The 21369-nt window shown below is 33.2% G+C and overlaps 1 protein-coding gene across 4 annotated transcripts in view; it reads right to left on the bottom strand.

The window, feature by feature from the left end:
* LOC106478249 (aconitate hydratase, mitochondrial-like) overlaps positions 1–21164 on the bottom strand; it is a 52018-nt gene extending 30854 nt beyond the window's left edge. For 2 of the 4 annotated variants that reach the window (XR_002609859.1, XM_013938777.2), the window contains exons 1-6: positions 21107–21164; positions 19396–19470; positions 9545–9624; positions 7659–7797; positions 3932–3970; positions 2946–3026 (exon numbers count right to left, since the gene is read on the bottom strand). Coding sequence is in view for 3 of the 4 variants with exons in the window: in XM_013938777.2 (XP_013794231.1) it covers positions 2946–3026; positions 3932–3970; positions 7659–7797; positions 9545–9624; positions 19396–19470; positions 21107–21139 (447 nt within the window). In the remaining variant the exon portion in view is untranslated. Of the gene's footprint in view, positions 1–2945; positions 3027–3931; positions 3971–7658; positions 7798–9544; positions 9625–19395; positions 19471–20979; positions 21064–21106 lie in introns of those variants that run through there. The other 2 variants (XM_022381801.1, XM_022381802.1) reach the window with 2 other exon arrangements.
* Between the last annotated feature and the right edge of the window lie 205 nt (positions 21165–21369).

Here is a 21369-nt window from a genome sequence, read left to right on the forward strand (position 1 = left end):
TTTCTTAACAAATGTTTCATAACTATCTGGACATCATAAAGATTTTGCGTGTTAAGTTTGAAAATTTTCTGATGCATAAAAGTATTTTTAGTCTTAAAATTAAAATTACTTAGCATTATAGATAGGTAACACATAAAAAAGAAAAAAAGGCACGAGAAAAACATTGCTTTACACACCTTAAGACTTATTAAAAAATTTATATTTTGCATATGAAAGCATTGTAATGTTTACTGATAATCTGTCAAATTTTGCTAACATTTGCTTACTAATTTAAAAGTTATAGCATAAAAATTATAACAAGCACAAAATGGTTATGAGGTTGGTCCCAGTTGGTCCCAACTATAGCAAATAAGCTAGAAACTTTCAAGTTCACAAGAAAGTGAAAGTCAAGACTTGTGTGGTATAAAGATATGAATTACGAATTACTTTACACTCGCATATTTTAAAGCATATTTTCTTTTATCCTCCACTTATGCCTTTCAGCATTCGAGTAGATGCAAGCATCCTTCCAGTGCAAAATGTGAAATTTCAGCAGTTGTTAATCTCGTATTTTTTAGCTCTTTCTTTGACATCATTTATCTGAAGTTTTCTTGGTCTTACTTTGCCTCTATTTCTTGGTAGTTGTAAATTATATGATCTTGTTTGTAGCTGCTCTGGACTCACTCACACCAAGTGGCTGAATTATTTCGATCTCCACTTCTCTATATGTTTCAGTACTACCTTACTTCAAGCTTTGTCTAATTGTTTCATTACTTATTTTAACTAGGAATTTGTTCACTTCTCTTACTGACAGTCCATGTCTGGCATTGATATGTTTGTGTAAATATGATGTTGATAAGTGTTTTCTTCATTTCTTAAGGAATTTCTTAATGGGACTGCATGGGGACATCTGATCGGTTACACTGTTTACTTTCTGGGTTCTGGTTTATATCTCTCTGTCTATTTTGTTTGGTTCATTTTGAATTTTGTACAAATCTACATGAGGGCTATCTGTGCTAGCCATACCTAATTGAGCAGTAATAAAATAGGAGAAAGGCAGCTAATCAACACCACCCACTGCCAACTCTTGGGTTACTCTTTTATCAACAAATAGAGTGATTAACCATCACATTATAACATCTTCACAGTTGAAAGGGCAAGCATGTTCAGCAATGAGGATTCAAACCCACAGCCTGCAAATTACAAGATGAGTGTCCTAACCACCAGGCCTATTCTCTGTCTAACTTGCCATCTTCACTAAAGATGTTCCCAAGATACTTGAACTCCTTATTTTGCTTCAGTTGGCTATCCTCACTATTCAGTTGTAGTTGTCTTGTTGTTTTCCCAAAGCTTGTTTCTGTCTTTGCTGATGATCATATTATACTTCTTGCATTGTGTGTTTAGTTTATGAAGACGGTCTTGGAGTTTCTTCTTATCTTTCTCAAACAAGGCCCGATCATCTGTAAATATGATTTAATTGATTTTTTCTAGCATTAAATATGCTTCTTTTGTGAACTGGTTCATATATATAAAGAGTAGGAGTGACAGGACACACCCTTGATGCACAATAAACATTATGTCTATCCAATCTGTCAGTCCACTTGATATTCTGACAGTGCATCTGCTACTTTTATACAAAGCTCTTATGTTGTCTAGTAAGATGTCCTATAATCAGTGTTTATGTATATGTTAAGAATAATTTTTACATCAATGATGATTTTTCTTATGGTCAATCTAGTCAGAATGTAATTTACTTGTGATGCTATAACGTAAGTCATTCCACTTGTATACCAAGTAGCCATTTGATTCTGCCAATGTTGGAAAGATGTGTTGATAATAAAAGGTCCTTGTGTGTACAGTTCCAGGAGTAAAGTTCTGTTTCACTGTCTATAAGAAATCCTTGGTGTTCCTCCCATCGTGATCTTGTTGTTCTAGGTTTCCTATTGAAATCTCCCATAACAACTACTTCATCTTCTTACTTAATTTCATTTAGCATATCTGCCAGACTGTATGTATGAAGGAATGTTTTTTCTTTGTTTTTAATCCTTTCTTTGATAAGTCTTTCTGACATGTATGCTACTTCTAGAACAGCATTTCTCAATCTTTTCCTTACTAAGGACCAGCTCGCTGCCTTCCTAAATTGTCAGTGACCACTAAAATGCAACTATGATGAAAAACCTTAACAATTTAAATATGAATATTCTGTCAGTTTTTGTTTGATTTCATTGAATCCCATGGACAGGCAATGTGGTTGTGACAAACGTGCAGGCCTGCAGACCGATGGTTAAAATACATCATTCTAGAACATATCGTTCAGATACAGTATGAAATCTGTTTCATGTTTTGCTCTGTCTTTTTGTTCAACTCCAGTACACATAAGTGTTATCTCCATGTACTACCTGACATCTTTTTTGAGTTTGATACTGCTAGCAGCTTGATTTTGTATTTCTGATTCAACAATCTTTTTCTATATTGTTCAATACATAGATGTTTCAAGTTGCAATTCTGACTCTTGTTTGAATTCATCATCCTTTACATTTACATTTCATATCCCCATATATATCCTTTTGTTTTCCTTTGAGCATTCAAAAATCCAATGTCAGCTTATTAGGTTGTCACAGCTTCACCAGAGCCCTATTAGCCAGGACATTTTGGGGTAACCCAAGCCAGTCTTTATGATTACTGTAGCAATCCTGTGTGATGTCCCTCAACATACTTCACCCATAGCCAGCATTCCTTTCAACTTTGTCTTGTCTCTACATCTTATGACAACAGATGAGGGATTACATCTTAAGAAGTTTTAAAGCACTATAGTGTCTAATGTTCAACTGATACAGTGTTTAATTAAATGTTGTTGTGTAAGACAAGTATTAAGTTTTTGCTAGGAAAGAAAAGTTAAACACAATGTTTTCCAAGTAACAAACCTTTGAAGTTTTGAGTTAAGCATGAACTATGTAGCAACAAACCTTTGCTCGTGCCAAATCTTGAACTCCTCCAACTTGAGCTTCAATTAAGTGATCACAATGAATTGTGGTTGGCACTGCTACCTACAGAAAAATTTGTATCATAAGTTATGTAAGTACAGATATTATTTGTAAATAAATCAATCATAAATAATCTCTTTAAAATTATAAGAAACTACAGTATCATTAACTAGCATATTATGAAAAAGGTTTATTACAATTGGTATAAACTAAAATCATAACAAGTGATTTTAATAGAATATAACTTCAACCAATCATATACTAATACATTAAATGAAAGGTGTACCATGGTTAACTTCAAACAATCAAATACCAGTGCAAATAATAAAATGTCACCATAGTAACACCTAATTAATCAAATATTAATATATGAAAAAGTGGTACAACACAGTTACACCCAAACAATGCACAAAATAAAGTATTCACCATAGTTATATGCACAGGGTAAACAGGAACACAACAACTACAAATGTGTTACAACAATTACAAAGCTATTAACATACTTTAATCATAAAACATTAAAATACAAATGTAATGGCTGGTTTATTTCAGTTTTGAATTAGATATTGTTTGCAAAAATAAACAAAAATAATATCAAAGTATTTGTATACATTCTTAAAAGTCATTGTACTAAAAAGAGCTATAACTGAATGCAGGCTAGGCACAATGAATAGCTTTTTTCCTAGGTATATGACATTGTATAATGCAAATCAAGTGCTATAAACAGACTGAAGAGTGTGTCAATAATCACAACAATTAAAGAGAAATCTACATTTAAAGAGGCAACTTCAAAATTGGATAGGCTTAAACAGTTGTGATTGAAATCATGTTTGTACATGGTAGAAAACCTTTGTTGCCAGATGTGATTTTAATTACAATTCTCAGGCCTTGTGAGATTTATTTTATTTGTTTTAGTACTTTGGGCAACAACTTCAACATTTGAAAACAATAAAATAAACTAACATTACCTTCTTAAGGCCACTGGAGATAAACTGTAACATAGCCATCTAGGAGAAGAAATATTAATAATAAGTTATATTGTTAATATATGAGAAAAAACAGCCAATATGCAACAAAAAACAATAAACTGAGGTTTAACTTGTCACAGAGCTCTAGATAAGGATGCATACTGTGCATTCAGACATATTTTTCCTTAAAAAACATTAAAAATCAGATTTAGGCATACAAAAATGCTTTGAAAATTGGCCAGTACAAATTCACTGTCTTTATCCGTTGTAAATTTATGTAAGCTAATTGAGCATGTGCAACTGGTTTCCTAATATCCAGGTAAATACAACACATCGCTTACATTTTAGCAGAACCAGTTGGTCTGATGCAATCCAAGTTGGCAAAAGCTTATTGATTTTTACTGACTTTATCAAGCACTCACGATACATGAATGACTAAAATGTCGTTTCATCAACAGTTTAGTGTGCGACCAGGGTGATTTAAGAAGAATTATGCAACAAATAGGAGCTTACTGTACAAATATTTCCATCAAGATGATAAAACTGAAGACAGTGCAAAGATCATTCACAAAATTGTAAATGATCTCATCATTTTTTGCACTGAACTTGGCGATCAAACAGCAGAGAAACAACCTGGAACTACCATTTCTGAAAAGACAATTCAGTCTTGGAAGAAAACATTTTCATGGTTAGTGGTGATTGGCGAAGGGGTAAATAAGAGACTGAAGTGCAGCATTTGCATAGAGAGAAAAGTAAGAAGCATATGGGCAAATGAGGGATCACCTAATATTCAGAAGAACAGTATTGAGAGGCATGGGCTGTCTTCAGAACACCATCAGGCCGAGAAAAGGTTTACTGAAGGAATCTGGGGACAAGAGTAAAATGTATGACAGTGATGTTGACAAGGAAGGTAATTCAATCTCTGTATCAGATGATGATAGTAAATTGTTTTGTACAATCTTTTATGTATCAAAGGAGGAGTTGCCATCTGATAAAGTCAACAGTTTACTTGAGTTACAGAATTTGAATGAATCAAATATCAAATATAAGAATTTAAGCTATGTAACAATAAATGATATACATTCATGTATAAGTTATTCAGAGGTCACTTATAGAAGAAATCTTTCAGTCTGAGTCATATGCAATAATGGTAGATGAAAGCACAGATTTATCAATACAGAAACATTTATCAGCATGTATAAGGTATGTGAAGAATGGTGAAACAGTAACATAGTTCTTAACAAATGTAGCCACTGAGGATGGAAAGCTCATACCATTGTCAGTCACATTATAAAGTGCCTCACTAACCTCAGACTTGACCCAGCTAAGATTGTTTCTCTAGCAGCAGGTGGTGCATCAACAATGACTGGTAAAAAAACAGGTGTTGATGTGCAGATGAAGTCAAAGTACTCCCCCTTTGCAGCACAAACCCAATGTATTGCCCATTGCCTAAACTTAGCTGTGACAGATTCAATTAAAACGTTGGACACTCTCAAGACATTTAGAGACAATTTTAACTTTTTGTATTATTTCATGAGTGGGTCAAGTAACCATACTTCAAAACTCAATCGTATTCAAAAACTGTTAGATGAGCCTAACTTATAATAAAAGAGCCACATAGCATAAGATGGCTTAGGCTTAAAAATGCTGTGGAAGCTGTGTATGAGAGTTATAACTCAGTTCTGGTTAGCCTTTTAAACTTTGCAGAAGAAAAAAATAGCTACTGCTCATGGTTTGCACAAATAGTTTACAGAATATAAGACTGTGATGCTAGTGTCATTTATGCTAGATATTCATGATTTTTTTGCAATGCTTAGTGAGCAGTTACAAAAACAAAATTTGGTATTTAGTTAAATTTTCTAGAATCAGGAGATGGAAATGCTGAAAAGAGCACGAGAGACTCCATAGAATTTAGAGAAGACGGAAAACTAGTGCTTTTATGAATGGAGAAAAACTTATGAAGTATTCTGAAAACACTGGAAATGAATTGTCAGACCTGAAAAAGAGATACATGTCAAGTCTAAAAAAGAATATCAAAAAAAAAAATCCAAAAAAAGAAGACAGTGAGATTTTTAAAGACTTTAGCCTCTTGCTGGAACCAGTGGTGGTAAATTTGGCAAGTACTGGTAAGAGTGAAGAAGCTCTTGCACTGTTATATGGAACTGACCAAACAGTAAATGGCAGTCTCCGAAATGGGGTGGGGGGTGGGGTGGGGGGGGGGATGAACAAAGAGAAGAACAAGAACAAGTCAGCAGACTATTAGACAAAGAAAAACTCAAGCAAGAGTGGCCCATGCTAAAAGGTATGATTTAAGGTTCATACAAACATTTACCTACTCAGAGTCTGTGCCAGAGGGCTATACAACTGCATAAAGAAATGATGCCTGAGTTTGGAAAGCTGTGTACAATAGCTCTATGTATAATTCTTACAAGTGTTGAGTGCAAAAGGAGTTTCAGTTCCCAAAGAATAAAACAAATACAGATGTTCAATGAAAGCAGAAACTCTAGACAGTCTTTTGAATATTCAAATGAGTAATATTCAGTTATCAAATTATGATCCAGTTAGAGCAGTCAGGGTATGGGTTACAAAAAGTACAAGTACAATATATTAGTTTAACATGTAAATATGTTATAAACGCTTGTGCAGTTTAAAATGTAAATATGTGAACATTTTTGAAGTCAAACAGTTAAAGTTCTTGGTAATCATGCACAGGAAGCACTGGAATCTTTTAAATCTAGTCACAGTTCAGGGTAAATTATTTAGCAGAGGCAGAGCTGTAGAAGACTTTGACACAATAAGTGCAAAGATATTAGTCAGTTATAAGCTCAGTTATTTATATTCATTCAGCTGTGATGTAAAGACTTAAGCTAGTCATATCAGATTTTGAGCACTCTAGTCAAACTACACAGACCAGTTTTGTGATATAGGATTGCAGGGGAGTACTTTAAGAAAGAACAGCTTTTTTTTTTACCTTTAGACAGAAGACTACCTCTATGTGGCAAAGCAGTGTCAAGATAATGATTTGCACATGTACCTTTCTTTCTCATTAAGATATTTACATATTATAAAGCCTAAGCCTTGGGCTTTATAACATGTAAGAAGAATTTGTACATTAAGGAGAGAAAAGGTGGATTGTTTTATATACTCATTGAAATTTTGCTTTTCAGCATTGAGTTGGATTTCAGGGAGTAAATACTCATTAACCTAAAATCTTATCTAGAGCTCTGTTGTCCAATTAGAAAAATATTATATTATATTACAAGTAAATTAACCAATTTTATCAAGAATCAATGCACTTGAAAATAAAGTGCACAAACACATTTCATCACAACACCATGTTTGGACCATTTGCCAACATATACTTAAAACACAACTCAAAAAAATTCCCAATACCCGAAACTACATTAAAATTTTACAAGTAATGGAACAGCTAAATTTTGTGAGTTTGGGTGAAACATCAGAAGATTTTCAAGTAACTTGGGTTATTGTTAATTTTGAGATATACCTACAATCCAGTTTTTTAGCTAATGTTTTAACAAGTTCTAAAAGCAACTTCACAGCATTCAGCATCTATTCAGACTTTTAAGCATATCAAGTTAAAGAATACAAAATATTAAGCACAATAAATTGAATTAATTATTTCACAGTTCAATTTTATGAAAAGATAACTATAGTTTTTTAAATAAAAGGTGCTAGAAGTATACAATTTTTCAGTTCAGTATCTTACCTGAGCAGTAGCATCTTGCATAGCTACCCTGTCAGGTCGTAACCTTAAGTAGCTTTCTCCTTTCTTAATGTCTTGCATTTCTGGCTGGTCAAGATGAGAATAGAGAACTTTTTCTGATAGAGTCAGTGGCCTTTTAAGCCTACATAAGCAAAATAATTAGGATTTTTGCTATCACATGAATTAAACACAATGATTCTTTCAATTTTCTTACTATTGCAATAATATAAAATATAAATTTGAAAAACTAATAAAATTAATTAGAATTGACAATTTACATATCCTTAAAATATTACAATTGTATATCAATAAAACTGTTTTATTCAAACAATTAAACATACATATCTTTTACTTCCAGAGACCTTTTCATTATTTAAATTTCACTTTACAAAATAATGTCACATACTGAATTAGTATTATATTTTATGCTTTCATTGTATTATTCCCAACATACAAGTAAAAAAGCTAATTCTTTTTTTAAAAGAAAAATATACATATACACACATGCTATAAAACTATCCTAAAATTTAAAAAGAGGATTACAAATTAAATCATGTGTGTGTAAAACTGAAATTGGTCTGTCTGGAAAGAATAAGTATTTTTGAAATTTAACATATTACGATAGTTAAAATATATAATTGTAAAATGTAAATTATGAGTTGAAATGAATTATCTATCAGAAGATTTTTCAATTTATATCTTAAAACTTGAAATGTTTTGAATTAAAATGAATTTTAACAGGTATTTACCTCTCATGCTTTTAGCAATCATCTTCTAAGTATTTTTGACACAATTTATAGCATGCATCAACTTATCCAAAGTTCTCCATTCTCCCACATTCCACATGACTTGTTGCACTTGTGTCAAGAGAATGTAAATAAGCTCTGATTTCTCAACATAATCTAGATTTCTTTGTTTTAGTTATGATGAAAATCCACATATTTCCCCCTTTGTGGGGAGGTGAGTGAGAATATATTTCAGAGGTAAGTACCTGTTTGAAATAAGTTTCAATTCTAAAAAAAAGGTAAAATTCAAATTGGATAGACTAACTTCTGAAATACTATAAGCCAGAATATCCATACAGAGGTGGAAGAAGAATCCACGGAGTATCATAAGGAACACTGACTTACCTAAAACTAGGCTCCTAGGCAGGAAGATATTTAAACACTCCAGACCACAACAAATGAAAGATGTACACAAGCAATTTTCTTTTTAATTCAGAATCAGAGTAAAAGTAAATGGAGTGGATTCACAGAAGATATGAATGGAGTGGAAGAGCCTCATAAGTGATGTATGTATGTCACGGACACCAGCAGATACTTTGAAATTAATAGTCTGAATATTTTGATTGAAAAGGGCCAACAATGCAGCCACAGGATCTCCATGCATACTAAACTGTGAGCAAATCCTCTAAAGAATTTGTAGAATTTCTGATACTGATAAAAATAATTGCAGCATAAAATGTTGACCTTGGAATTAATGAGAATATTGAGCACACAAATGTCAACAAGAAAATCTAGATGATGGCAAGAGAGCAGAGATAATTAACATTATCTTGACACATGTACAATAAGTCATATGAGAGGTAGGAGAAAGGAGATCTCTGGTTAAGTTGACACATGTTTTGCATTCTGTCAGGAATATTAAAAAGTCACATGATTGTTGATAGAATGAGAGCACACTCCACAGGGAAAGGCTTTCAGTATTCCAGTGGTAAATATAACTGATTTAAAAATAAAAAAAATATAATATTTGGCTATGATGAAATATTAGGTGTTTTATAGATGTGTTCTTTCCTTTAAATAAAAAGCAGATTATATGATCTTTTTTTTTCTAGAATAATTTAGGGAAGGTAACAAGGTTAAAAATGTTAAGAAACAGCTACTAACCTGCTTTTGACAATATCTAGATTTTTGGCTAGTCTTTCATATGGAATAAAATGTTCTTTATCAAATTTACTCATAGCAACCTGAAAAGTTACAAAAGTACCTTAATGTTTACTTGGTATTTATAAGAAAAAATAATATTGTTTTAAAGTAATAATCACTACATCAAAGAACAGAACATTATACAGACTTAGTAATGAAATGTATGAATTACTTGTAGATGTATTAATTTAAAAACTATTGAATTAAAGCTGACATTTTTTCTAAACTGAAATGTATTTCTGATACATACTTACCCCTCTCACAAAAAGCTTTTTTGACTTATACTGGCCTCTATTGGCACAAATTTTTGCTCACCACTAGCCTTGTTACTCCCACTTATTACTGCATACTCACATGCAAATGATCATGTAGCAACCCTCCACCAATAGAAGTGCAACACTACCTCTATCGTAACTAGCACTCTCTATAATCATGCACATGTTAATCACTTCAAGATTGGTCATAACTAACCAAACCAATTCACGTGTGAATGGAGATAAGTATCTATTGGAAATACATTTTCAGTTTAGAAAAATGCTATCTTCCAATATAATATCTTACCTCCTCTCACAAAAAGCTGGAATCCCCCACTGAACTGGTGGAGTGGGGTGAGAAGACAACCCTTCTTTAGGAAGTGCCCAAAGGAATACCATGAGGTGTGATAAGGAATGAGAAACAACACCCTAGTGGGAGACTGCACCACTTCTGAGCCAGGTATACTCTTTCATCTTTTAGTAATGTGTTGCCAAAATTTAAAGAGCCATAACTTGGAGGGGTACCAAAAAAAAAATACAGAAACAATAAGGCCCTGGTGTAGAGTGGCTAGTGTGCAAAAGACCATAAATGGGAGTTCAACCTCAACCAACACCTGACAAAATCTGGAATTGCACATCAGGTCCTCTACTTTTCACCTCAAAAATGAATACCAGCAGAGAAGAGGAGCTCCCACACCAATAACCCATTTCTTCATGTGCACATCTCCAACATAACCAATACCAGATCCACCAGGAACAAACATTCAGCAGGTGATAGGAAGGAGGAGAGCCAAAGTAGGTGTTTATCTCCAGTCCAAATAGCAGCCAAATACATGACTGAACCATCTCCGACCAATACCCAAGCCCCAAAAACCAGAAGATAGGGGGAAAGGAGAAATGTCTTAATTGGAGGGGCAAACTGCATTTTTGTTCTTCTTTTGTTTATATATATATATATATATATAAAGCTCATAAGATTCAGCAGAACACATATGGTGCCGATGCTAGTCCGAAAGGCAGAGCCCTGAACTGCAGCATCTGACCCTTCAGATAGTAGCAGGATGACTCCATTAAGGCACCATGCAGATAGGCATAAGCGACATAGAACATGGGCATCCACAATCCTGGTAAAAAAATGCCAATGCAGAGTGATGAATGACTCCATCATGAACCATGGAAGATCTCGGAATTGAGTTACATGAGAAAGATCAATGACTGGACATTAATCTCCTGTCTTCTTGGGCATAGCAAACATGTGGGAATAAAACCCTGGAAGAACTAGGACAACTCTCTGCACTGCCCCTTGACCAACAAATCTCTGGTAGCCCTGGAACAAAGTTCTAAAATCCAAGGATCTGCAGGTGGAAACACTACAGGTTTGGTGGATAACAGTAATGAAGATATGAAATGAATGACTAATCCTAAAGCAAGGACCTGTAGGTTTTCCACATGTCCAGCAATTTTCAGAGCCAAGCCCCCACAGACCCCAAAGGCATATGGTAGTTACCACTGTTCTGACTGTAGATATGGACGGAATCTATTCTGGGTACGATGTATAGAGGGGCTGATGTTGGGGGTCAGGACACTCAAATATGGGTGGAACTATGACCTCCTGTAGGAGCCGAGGAAAGTTGACAGGGATGAATGAATACAGATGACATTAACCCTTGTTTCCATACATTTTGGAATGGTCACAAAAATAAGGGTTGGAGAAAGGGGGCCTCAAGTAATTTACAGAGGGTGGCAGCCAGTAGATGAACACCCTCCAACAATGCCTCTCTACCCAATAAATCTGGACATCATACTAACCAAGAGACTAGCAAAAGTGTAGAAACTGACAATTGACCCAAGATAGATGCTAACAATGGTTTCAACTTGATGTGGTGATTGCTGAGAGGCTTCCGAGGGATGATAACTATCTTAATACCACAGTTACGGTCAGACAAATCCTAGAAACTGTGTTCTATTCAGGTTTTGGAGCTCCAAATTTCCAGGAGCGATGGTAGGCTAAAGCATGTTTTTCCAACAAACATGGTGGACAAGGCATAGCTGTTCCTTGATGTAAATGAGTAGTAAACCTCCCTGCATGAACATGCAATATCAGAGGATGGAGGGAAAACTAAGTATTCACCCTCAAGAAAGGCACAGTCTCAAAAGCAACTGGGGAAAGACCCAAAACATCACACACTCGATTTACCAAATGAATAAAAGGAGCTGGAGGCAGCTGATCCCAACAGAATAAAGGAAGATACCAGAAAAAGTGAATCTAAATTCTCTCCTGACTGTCCAGGATTATCCACAAGTGCAGCCTTAGATGATGCATCAGCACTATCAATTCCTTTACAATCTTAAACACCTCAACCAGATCCACCTAACTCTTCTTTTTTCAAGAGAAAACAATTTGAGAGATTGCAACTTCTCCTCGTATGACAACTCCTCCATCCCAGGCACCATTCTAGTGACCCTTTTCTGAACCCATCCAACAATTCAATGTCTTTCCTAACATAAGGAGCCCAAGACTGAATACAATATTTCAAATGTGGCCTAAGCAGTGACCTATACAATGAAATTATAACCTCTTTACACTTTTCTTCAATATTTCTGTAAATAAAACCTAAAATCCTATTTGTTCTACCACTAGCAATAGTACACTGTTTGGATGGCTTTAGAAACTATTATACTGATCAACTATTATACCAACATTTCTTTCTTTTATGACACCGTTAAGGTTATTCCCATCTAAATTTGTCATTTATTTGCCCAACTCATTAAATGATCTAAATCCTTTTGTAAATCAACAGCATCCTCTTCACAGCTAGTAACACCCAAGATTTTAATATCATCTGCAAATTTAATTAAATTATTGACCATTCTTTCATCTATGTCAGTGATGTAAATAAAAAGGATCAAAGGTCCTAAGACTGAGCAATGAGGTACCCCACTTGTGACATTAATTCAGTTTGACTGAACTCCATTTGTAACAACCTTCTGCTTTCTTCCATCCACCCACTCTTCTATCCAATTTGCTAACTTATCCCCCACACCCATAGAGATAATTGTTTTTACAAGCCTTTCATGTGGCACCTTGTCAAATGCTCTCTGAAAATCCAGATACACCAAATCTACACCCTTACCCTCATCTACATAAGCAGTAACCTTTTCAAAGAATGTCAAAAGATTTGGAAGGCAAGATTTTCCCAAATGAAACCATTTTGACTGTCCAATATAATTTTAAACTTTGTTAAATGATTTTGCAAAGCATCTTTTATCAGCCTTTCCAATTCTCTTCCCACAACTGATGTAAGACTAATGGGTCTATTATAATTACTGGGACAATTTTTATTACCTCCCTTGAAAAGTGAAATCACATTAGCTAACTTCCAATCCTCCGGTACCTGCCCACTATTCAAGAATTGACAAAAAATAATAGCAAGTGGCTCATATATCCAATCTTTAACCTCCTTTAAAACCCTTGAGGAATATTAACTGGCCCAGTAGCCTTATCGTTTTTTTAAACTTCCCAATTTTTTCCTTAACCAGCTCAGAATTAATGCAGTCCTCTTGTTCGATCTTGTTTCCATCTATCAACTGTCCAATATGTAGAATACTGCTTAAATCTTTGTTAGTAAAACATAAAGAAAAAGCAAAATTTAGTAACCCACCATCTCATAATCACCAGAAAAGAGCCTTCCTTTACCAGCCCTCAAGGGTCTCACCCCCATCCTAACATTTTATTTACCCTTAATGTATTTAAAGAAATCCTTACTATTAATTTTTCCATTTTCAGCCAACCTTTTCTCATTCATCCTTTTTGATGTCCTAATTTCCTGTTTCACCAACTTTCTAGATCTTCTATAATCTTCTAAATCTCCTGTTATACCAGACAATTTCAATTTCTTAAACTTATGATGCTTTTCTTTAATTTTATCTCTTATACTCTGCCAACCTAGTTTTTTTACTTGCAGCTACCATTTTCTTTCTATAAGAAATATGTTTACCTTGAATATTTAAAAATTTATCATTAAAAATTTTCCACATCTGATCAGTCTTCAAAAACACAGTGGTTCTCAAACATTTCAGGCTTGATTATCACTTTTTGTTTAATTTTTAAAATTACAAACCCAGATCTAATTTTTTTAAAATGATTAAAAACCTAGTAACAAAAATTCATACTTTTAAATTTAACACTTACCCATTAATGTGAAGGATGCGATTGGTTTTTCTGGCATGACTGAAGAATATGTGTTACCATTTTTGTCAATTTGAAGGGAAGAAAATACTGGCAAATTTATGCAAGAAGAGGGTGAGTCTATGAGTGAGGATGTGACTCACATTTTGCATATAAAGCCACTCCCCCCCCCCTCTTTAGCACTATATCCCTATTAAATAGCCTATAACCCTGTATTTCTGTCATCAAAATAATCTACATTTAACCATGTTTCAATTATACCCATTATATCAAAATCCTCCATTCCTACCAGTGCTCTAAAGTAGTCTATTTTATTTCTTATACTTCTAGCATTACAATAGTAACAATTAAGCCCATCCTTATAACTACTTCTATACTCATTTCCTATGCTGAACTTTCGACTATCTCTTATTCTTTTTGCATTTAGTTTATCCTGGTCCCCACCACTGTTTAGTACTAGTTTAAAACTTCCCTTACAGCTGAGTTAATAGCTCTTGCAAACAAGCCAGCCTCTATCTTATTTAAATGTAAGCCATCCATTCCAAAAAGCCCCCTTCTTCCACTGAACTGATCCCACAAGTCGAACCAGCCAACTTATAACTTCATCCCCCAAAGTTAATTCTGAGCAGTATCCCTGACAAAAATTAAGTTATGGCCTTTTTCTTTAAATGACTATCAACCCTTTGTACTTATTAATTAGCTCCTCTGACCTACCTTTCCCTACATCATTAGCCCCTACATGCAACATAAAAACTGCATCTCTGTTAGTCCCCTATATTATATCTCATCTTCTGTCAGTTATATCCTCCACCTGTGCCCGTGGGTAACATAATCTGATTCTTTTCTTCCTACTTACTCCACAGACTATTCTATTCACATGCCTTGTCAAGGAATCAACTATAACCTCCTTATCATCCACATCCTTCTCTGACCTTTTTGTTTTCCTTCCCTCCAATAGTTCCTCATCTGCAGAAGCCAAGGGCAATACAGCAAATGACCAAGTACTTGTCAGTTGCTTTGGTACTGCTCAGTATAATGACTGAGAACTATTGACCAACTTCAACAGATCCTCACAGACAAAGTGATCAGCTTTCTTGGCCAATCCCTCCAGCCTTTGCTACATGTGTAAAATCCAGCTTAACTACATATAATTTAAGAGTAAAAAAGGTACATATTGGTTCATCTAAGTCATTCAGTTGACTATAATAATCTCTAAATTAAAAATAAAATATTCAAAGCCAGCCCATATCATTCAAGCTTTCCCTTAAACTCCCATATGTTTACTGTATCCACCATATTTCAAGGTAACCCACTCCATAGACTAACTACCCTGTTAGAAATATAAAACTGTCTTAGCTAAATATGACTCTTACCCTGTCAAAATTTATAGTTGCATCCTCTAGTCTTACAATTCACACTGTTAAGTATGAAAAAGGTGATGCATCAACACTATCAACTCCCTTAACAATCTTAAACATCCCAATTAGATCACGTGTAACTCTTTTTTTTTTTAAGAAAAAAAACAAATTCAGTGGTCTTAACCTATTCTCATATAACAACTTTCCATCACAGGTATCATCGTAGTAGCACTCCTCTGAAACCTTTCCAACAATTTAATGTCCTTTCTAAAGTAAGAAGTCCAACACTATACACAATACTCCAAAAGTGACCTAGCCAATGATCTATTCAATGGAATTATACCCTCTTTACATTTGTATTCAATAGTTCTGTAGATAAAACTAAAATTGTATTTGCCCTGCCACTAGCAACAGCACAATGCTTGGATTGCTTAAAAGACTGATCAACCAAAACCCTTACTTTCTATAGTGCTGTTAAGGTTATTCCTATCAAAATGATATAACATAATTCAAATTGTGATATCTCACATGCATTTATTATAATTAAAAGCCATCTTCCATTTATTTGCCAAACTCACCAAATAATTTAAATCCTATTGTAAAGCAGTAGCATCCTCTTCACAGCTAGCAACATCCAAGATGCTAATATCATCAGCAAATTTAAGTCATTTATTGACCATTCCTCCATCTATGTTATTGATGTAAATCAAAATGAGCAAAGGTCCTAAGACTAAGCCCTGAGGTACCCACTTGTGACATTAATCACATTTTATCGAACTCTATTTATAACAACCTTCTGCTTTCTTCCATCCAGCCAGTTTTATATCCAATGAGCCAACCTCTCCCTCACACATACAGAGATAACTCTTTTAACAATCCTTTTATAAGACACCTTGTACACTCTGGAAACCCATATACAGCAAATCCACACTTGTACTCTTCTTATAACAACCCTCTGCTTTCTTCCATCCAGCCAGTTTTATATCCAATGAGCCAACCTCTCCCTCACAATCCTTTTATAAGACACCTTGTACACTCTGGAAACCCATATACAGCAAATCCACACTCGTACTCTCATATACATAAGTAGTACGTCTTTATCAAATGTCTAAAGAATAGTAAGGTAAGATTTTCTCATAATGACAATGCTGACTATCTAACAAAATTTTAAACTTTGTTAAACAATTTTGCAAAGCACTTTTCATCAGACTTTCAAAAAACATTTCCACTACTGATATAAGACTTAATAAGCCTGTAATTACTGGGACAATTTTTATTACCTTACTTGAAAAGTGGAGTATCTTTAGCCAACTTTGAATCTTCTGGCATTTGCTCACAATTCACTAACTTAGAAAAAAATAGTAGAAAGTGGCTCACATGTCCAATCCTCAACCTTCTTTAAATCCCTTGGGTAAATATTACCTAGTCCAGGACCTTTATCATTCTTTAAACTTTCCAGTTTCTTCTTAATAAGCTTAGAATTAATGTGATCATCTTGTTTCCATCTAGCAACTGTTCAGTATGAAGAATATTGCTTATATCTTCATTTGTAAAAAATTGAGGAAAAAGTTGAATTCCATAACCTAACCATCCTGTATTCATCGTATATTTACTTTCATTTATCATCTCTCAGAAGCCCTAATCCCATCTTAAGTATTTGTCTTACCCTTAATGTACTTGAAGAAATCTTTATTATTAATTTTTACATTTTCAGCCAACATTTTTCATATAGTTTTTGATTTCCTAATTTCTTATTTGACCAATCCTTTTGATCTTCTATAATCCTCCAAATCTCCTATCATTGCAGTCAATCCTTTATACCCTTTGCGAGTCAACCTGATTTTTTATTTGCAGCCTATCTTTGATATTTAAGAATTTATTTTTAACATTTTCCACATTTGAACAGTATCTCCAATTAAATAAGTTGCCCAATTCACAGCAGATAATTCCCGTTTCATTCCTTTAAAATTTGGAACCAAAATTTCATTATTCCTATTCCTCCATATTCAGCAAAACATCAAACCTAACTGAGCATTCATCACTTGCACCCAGATATTCCCTAATCTCCACCCTATCAACTATTTCCATATTAGAAGTTAAGAATAAATTTAAAATAGCATTATTCCTGGAGGTTTCTTAATCAATTGACCCCTTTCTGACTGTTGGCATATGGTCTAGTAGAGAAGTAGTTATACATGCTTATTCATTAACATCACTGTTCACAATATCCAAAACCCCAAAATAAAGTGTGTCATGCTGGCTTGTATATTAAAGGGGTCATATGATGCACATCTCTTAGATGTCAGATTTGAGGAGCTTATGTTCTTCAGATACAATAGACAGATAGATTGTTAGTGAAAATAACGGTTTGTGTTCCCATTTGTTTGAACAAATAAAAATTACACAGTTTGTTTTTGTAATTCTACATGTGATTATTGTTTGGTTATTTAGAATAAATAAATACAAGTATAGATGTGATGTGTGTTGATGTTTGTTAATTCTTAATACAATTGAAATTATTGCAGCATAATCTATATACATATAATAGTCAAATGCCTGTCACACTCTGTATCTCCTGAAAGGTTAATTGTAGAAAAAACAATTATATATCATAATGCTTCTTTCAAGAGTATATTACAGGAAAATATCAACATCAATCTATCAGTTTTCATATGTGCTGATGGCCAATCTGAGAAAAAAACATATTAAGAACAAAAATGTTTCTTTTTGTGAGAGAATTTTACAAAAACATGGGACTTCTTCCATCAACTGATTGAAAGAAATATTTCAAAGACAGGAACATGAACTGAAAAAAAACATGAGGAAAGGAACATGTTTTAGTATATATTTGTTGTTGTTAGGTTTATATATTTTAATTTTTTTTTTCATGTTGGCATTATACATGTGCATGATTTTATCTTACCATGTTGAACAAAGTGATTTCAATAGAACTTAAATATGTCCCTTTTGACACTTCTTATAGAAATGACAACTGTCAAAAATCACTCACTTTGGTAGCGATCTTTTCTTGCACTCATTAAAATGACAAAGAACAGTGGCATCCAGCAGAAAAAACCCTGTGGCTACTTAACACACCTGAGAGCTCTATTGTGCTGGATGCACCCATTGCATTGAAATGCAAATAATTTTGCCAACAATACTTTGCAGTCAGTCACCTTTGCTTAAAAAAAAAATGTAATGCAATTTTCCTTATTGAAATAACACATGTAATGACAAAATACAGTTGTAAGTGACCCACTAGACAATCATATTGCATATATGCTACGATCCAAAGCATGTATTTATTCATCATTAATCTGCTAGTTTAACTATAAATTTAATTGAACTAAATATCATTGTAATTTTAATAAACAACGTTGTTGTACTTGTAATTTTAATTGACCTTAGGTCTGATACCTATTCAAAGACAGACAAAAAATAATATTGTGTATTGAAGTGGAAATAAATGAATATAGTATATTTTTAAGGATACATTCTAAAGTTCAGCAAAACACATAATGTACTAAATTATTGCCTCGTATCATATGAAGAGTCTGGTAAACAAATGTAAAATGAGTGATCAAAAGATCCACATCTTAGAAAATGAAAATTGCCTTTTTTCCTTTATTTCACAACCAATTGCCTTATTGAACAAACAGCAAATAAATATGAACACAGTCAGTAAGTAGTTAAGAAGATTACATGCATTACAAAATTGCTTTGGAAAAATATTCCTGAATTTTATATTTCATAAATCTTAATCTTTTAAGAGAGCATGCATATTTGAATTCAACTGTTTTCCATAATACCAGAACAAAAACAGACTGAAAATTTCAGTTTAGATCAAAATTAGCATAACTTAATTTCCAAATAGATTAAAATGTGTGTGTGTCGGGGGGGGGGGGGATCTGCTCAGAAACAAAAAAAAAAGTCAACTTGTAGTTTTATGACAGATCAGAAGATGAAAAAGATGTAAGTGTGTTTAACATGTACTGTACATACCCAACTTACCTTAGTGAAAGCTGTACATGTTGGAGTAATGTGAAGAAGTCGGAACTGGGCTTGAAGGCTCATAGCCTTCATTCCCTGAAAAACATAATATCATAGATTAAAACCAAGGACAAAACTTGTTATATACTGTTAGCAGATTCAATTATAAAGTTAAAGTTCAGCATTTTATTCAGCTCCCTCCCCCCATAAATGCTCCATTTCTTTAGTTGCACATTGAATTGCTCAACAGAAATTCTCTGTTATCTTAGTTTTGCATTGTTCTTTTCATTAACAATTCTCATTAGTCTTAGTTACATATTTTGATAAAAGTTTAAAAGAATGACCTTTACACTCCAGATAAATAAATAAGAATATATTTTTATTTCAACCAATGTTTCACTTTTACAGCTTCATCAGGGTTAATATACACAACTGTTAGCAGATTCTATCATAAAGTTAAAGTTCAACATTATATTTTTCAGCATATTTCCATATTCTTAGTTGCACACTGTTTTTTTAAAAAAATAATCCACTATATTATTAATTAAGCACCAATTTGCTCAATAATAATTCGTTATATTCTTAGTTAAGATTCCACAAGACAGGATAACTTCTAACAAACCAGTTCACTTTAATTTTTTATCCATTAAGTTTTATAATTGAAACATTAACACATACAGTTCTTCCTCGATATATATATATATTTTAATAATTATAATACAGAGGGTTAACCAATCTTTATAAAAATGACTTGAATATGCTAATGCATGTTGTGTATGTTGTCACAGATATGATCCCTGACCACTAGTGTGAAGTGAATTTTTATTCTATCCATTTCTCACACAATAACTATGATTCTTTTTCAGGACATTAGTAAAATGTTGTGTAACTGTACCACATCTAATAGTTTGTTTGACATGAATGTTTACATACTGATCTTTTCATAAGTAAATTAAGTTGTGAAAAAATAAAGTGGTTTGATTTTATGTACACTTTTCAATGTATACATTTAATATGTTACATCTATGTACATTAGATTTCATTATATTTTAGTAATAAGCTGAATGATTAACTAAATAATTACTGATAGTCACAATCGTTTTAACAACTCAATCTCATAACCACATTGCATTCAATACTGTGATTTTATTATATTATATAAAAACTGGTTACACTACAGAGCAGTCAGTAATTATAATTTTTATAACTATATGGAAGTACACAAGCGTGTAGTAAGTACTCTTATCTGTTATCATTATCACTATATCATTGTCATAATAATTCATATTAATTATAACTTGTAAGTTTTAAGGATATTTTTTCAAAGTAATAAAAAAACATGTATTTTCGAATATTAATAATTATATTCCGGAATTAGTAAATAATTTAGCCACAGCTAAATCACTCAACATTAATGTTTTATTCTAAAATTATGTTAATCCTTTATCAATATGTTGCGATTGCCAGATGTGAAAGACTTCCGGCTGATAACAAAACAAGTGCCACGGCAAAGTGAAACGTGTAATCTGTAGTGTAAATAACAAACAATTAATTAAGAGTAGAACTATTAGTATTACATAAGATCACTTGGCTTTCCATATTTACCTTGACTCGGAAAGCTTCTACATAAACATATATAGGTTAATACAATTTAGTTTTATTTAAATTATACAGATCATATTTTATTCAAATTGTCCTTTACTCGAACAATTAATTGAAACAATACTCTTACCGGGCAAAACATTACACGATTTACTAACGCCATCTTATGAAAAGAAAGTGAAGCGCATGCGTATATTAAACTAGCCTGAAAACTTCAAGTCCAGCTACAGACTGGGCATGTAATTAGGCTGTTGTTGAGTGGTGGTTTGTAAAATCAATGTTCAAATAAAAAAGTCTTAAATTTTATTATAAAAATTATAATAGTAAGATTCAGGTTGAACTACTTCAAAGGATAGTTATTGGCGTACAAACAACCACCGCTAAAACACGATG

The sequence above is a fragment of the Limulus polyphemus genome, unplaced genomic scaffold (assembly GCF_000517525.1).
Source record: "Limulus polyphemus unplaced genomic scaffold, Limulus_polyphemus-2.1.2 Scaffold193, whole genome shotgun sequence".
NCBI classification, from domain to species: Eukaryota; Metazoa; Arthropoda; class Merostomata; order Xiphosura; family Limulidae; genus Limulus; species Limulus polyphemus.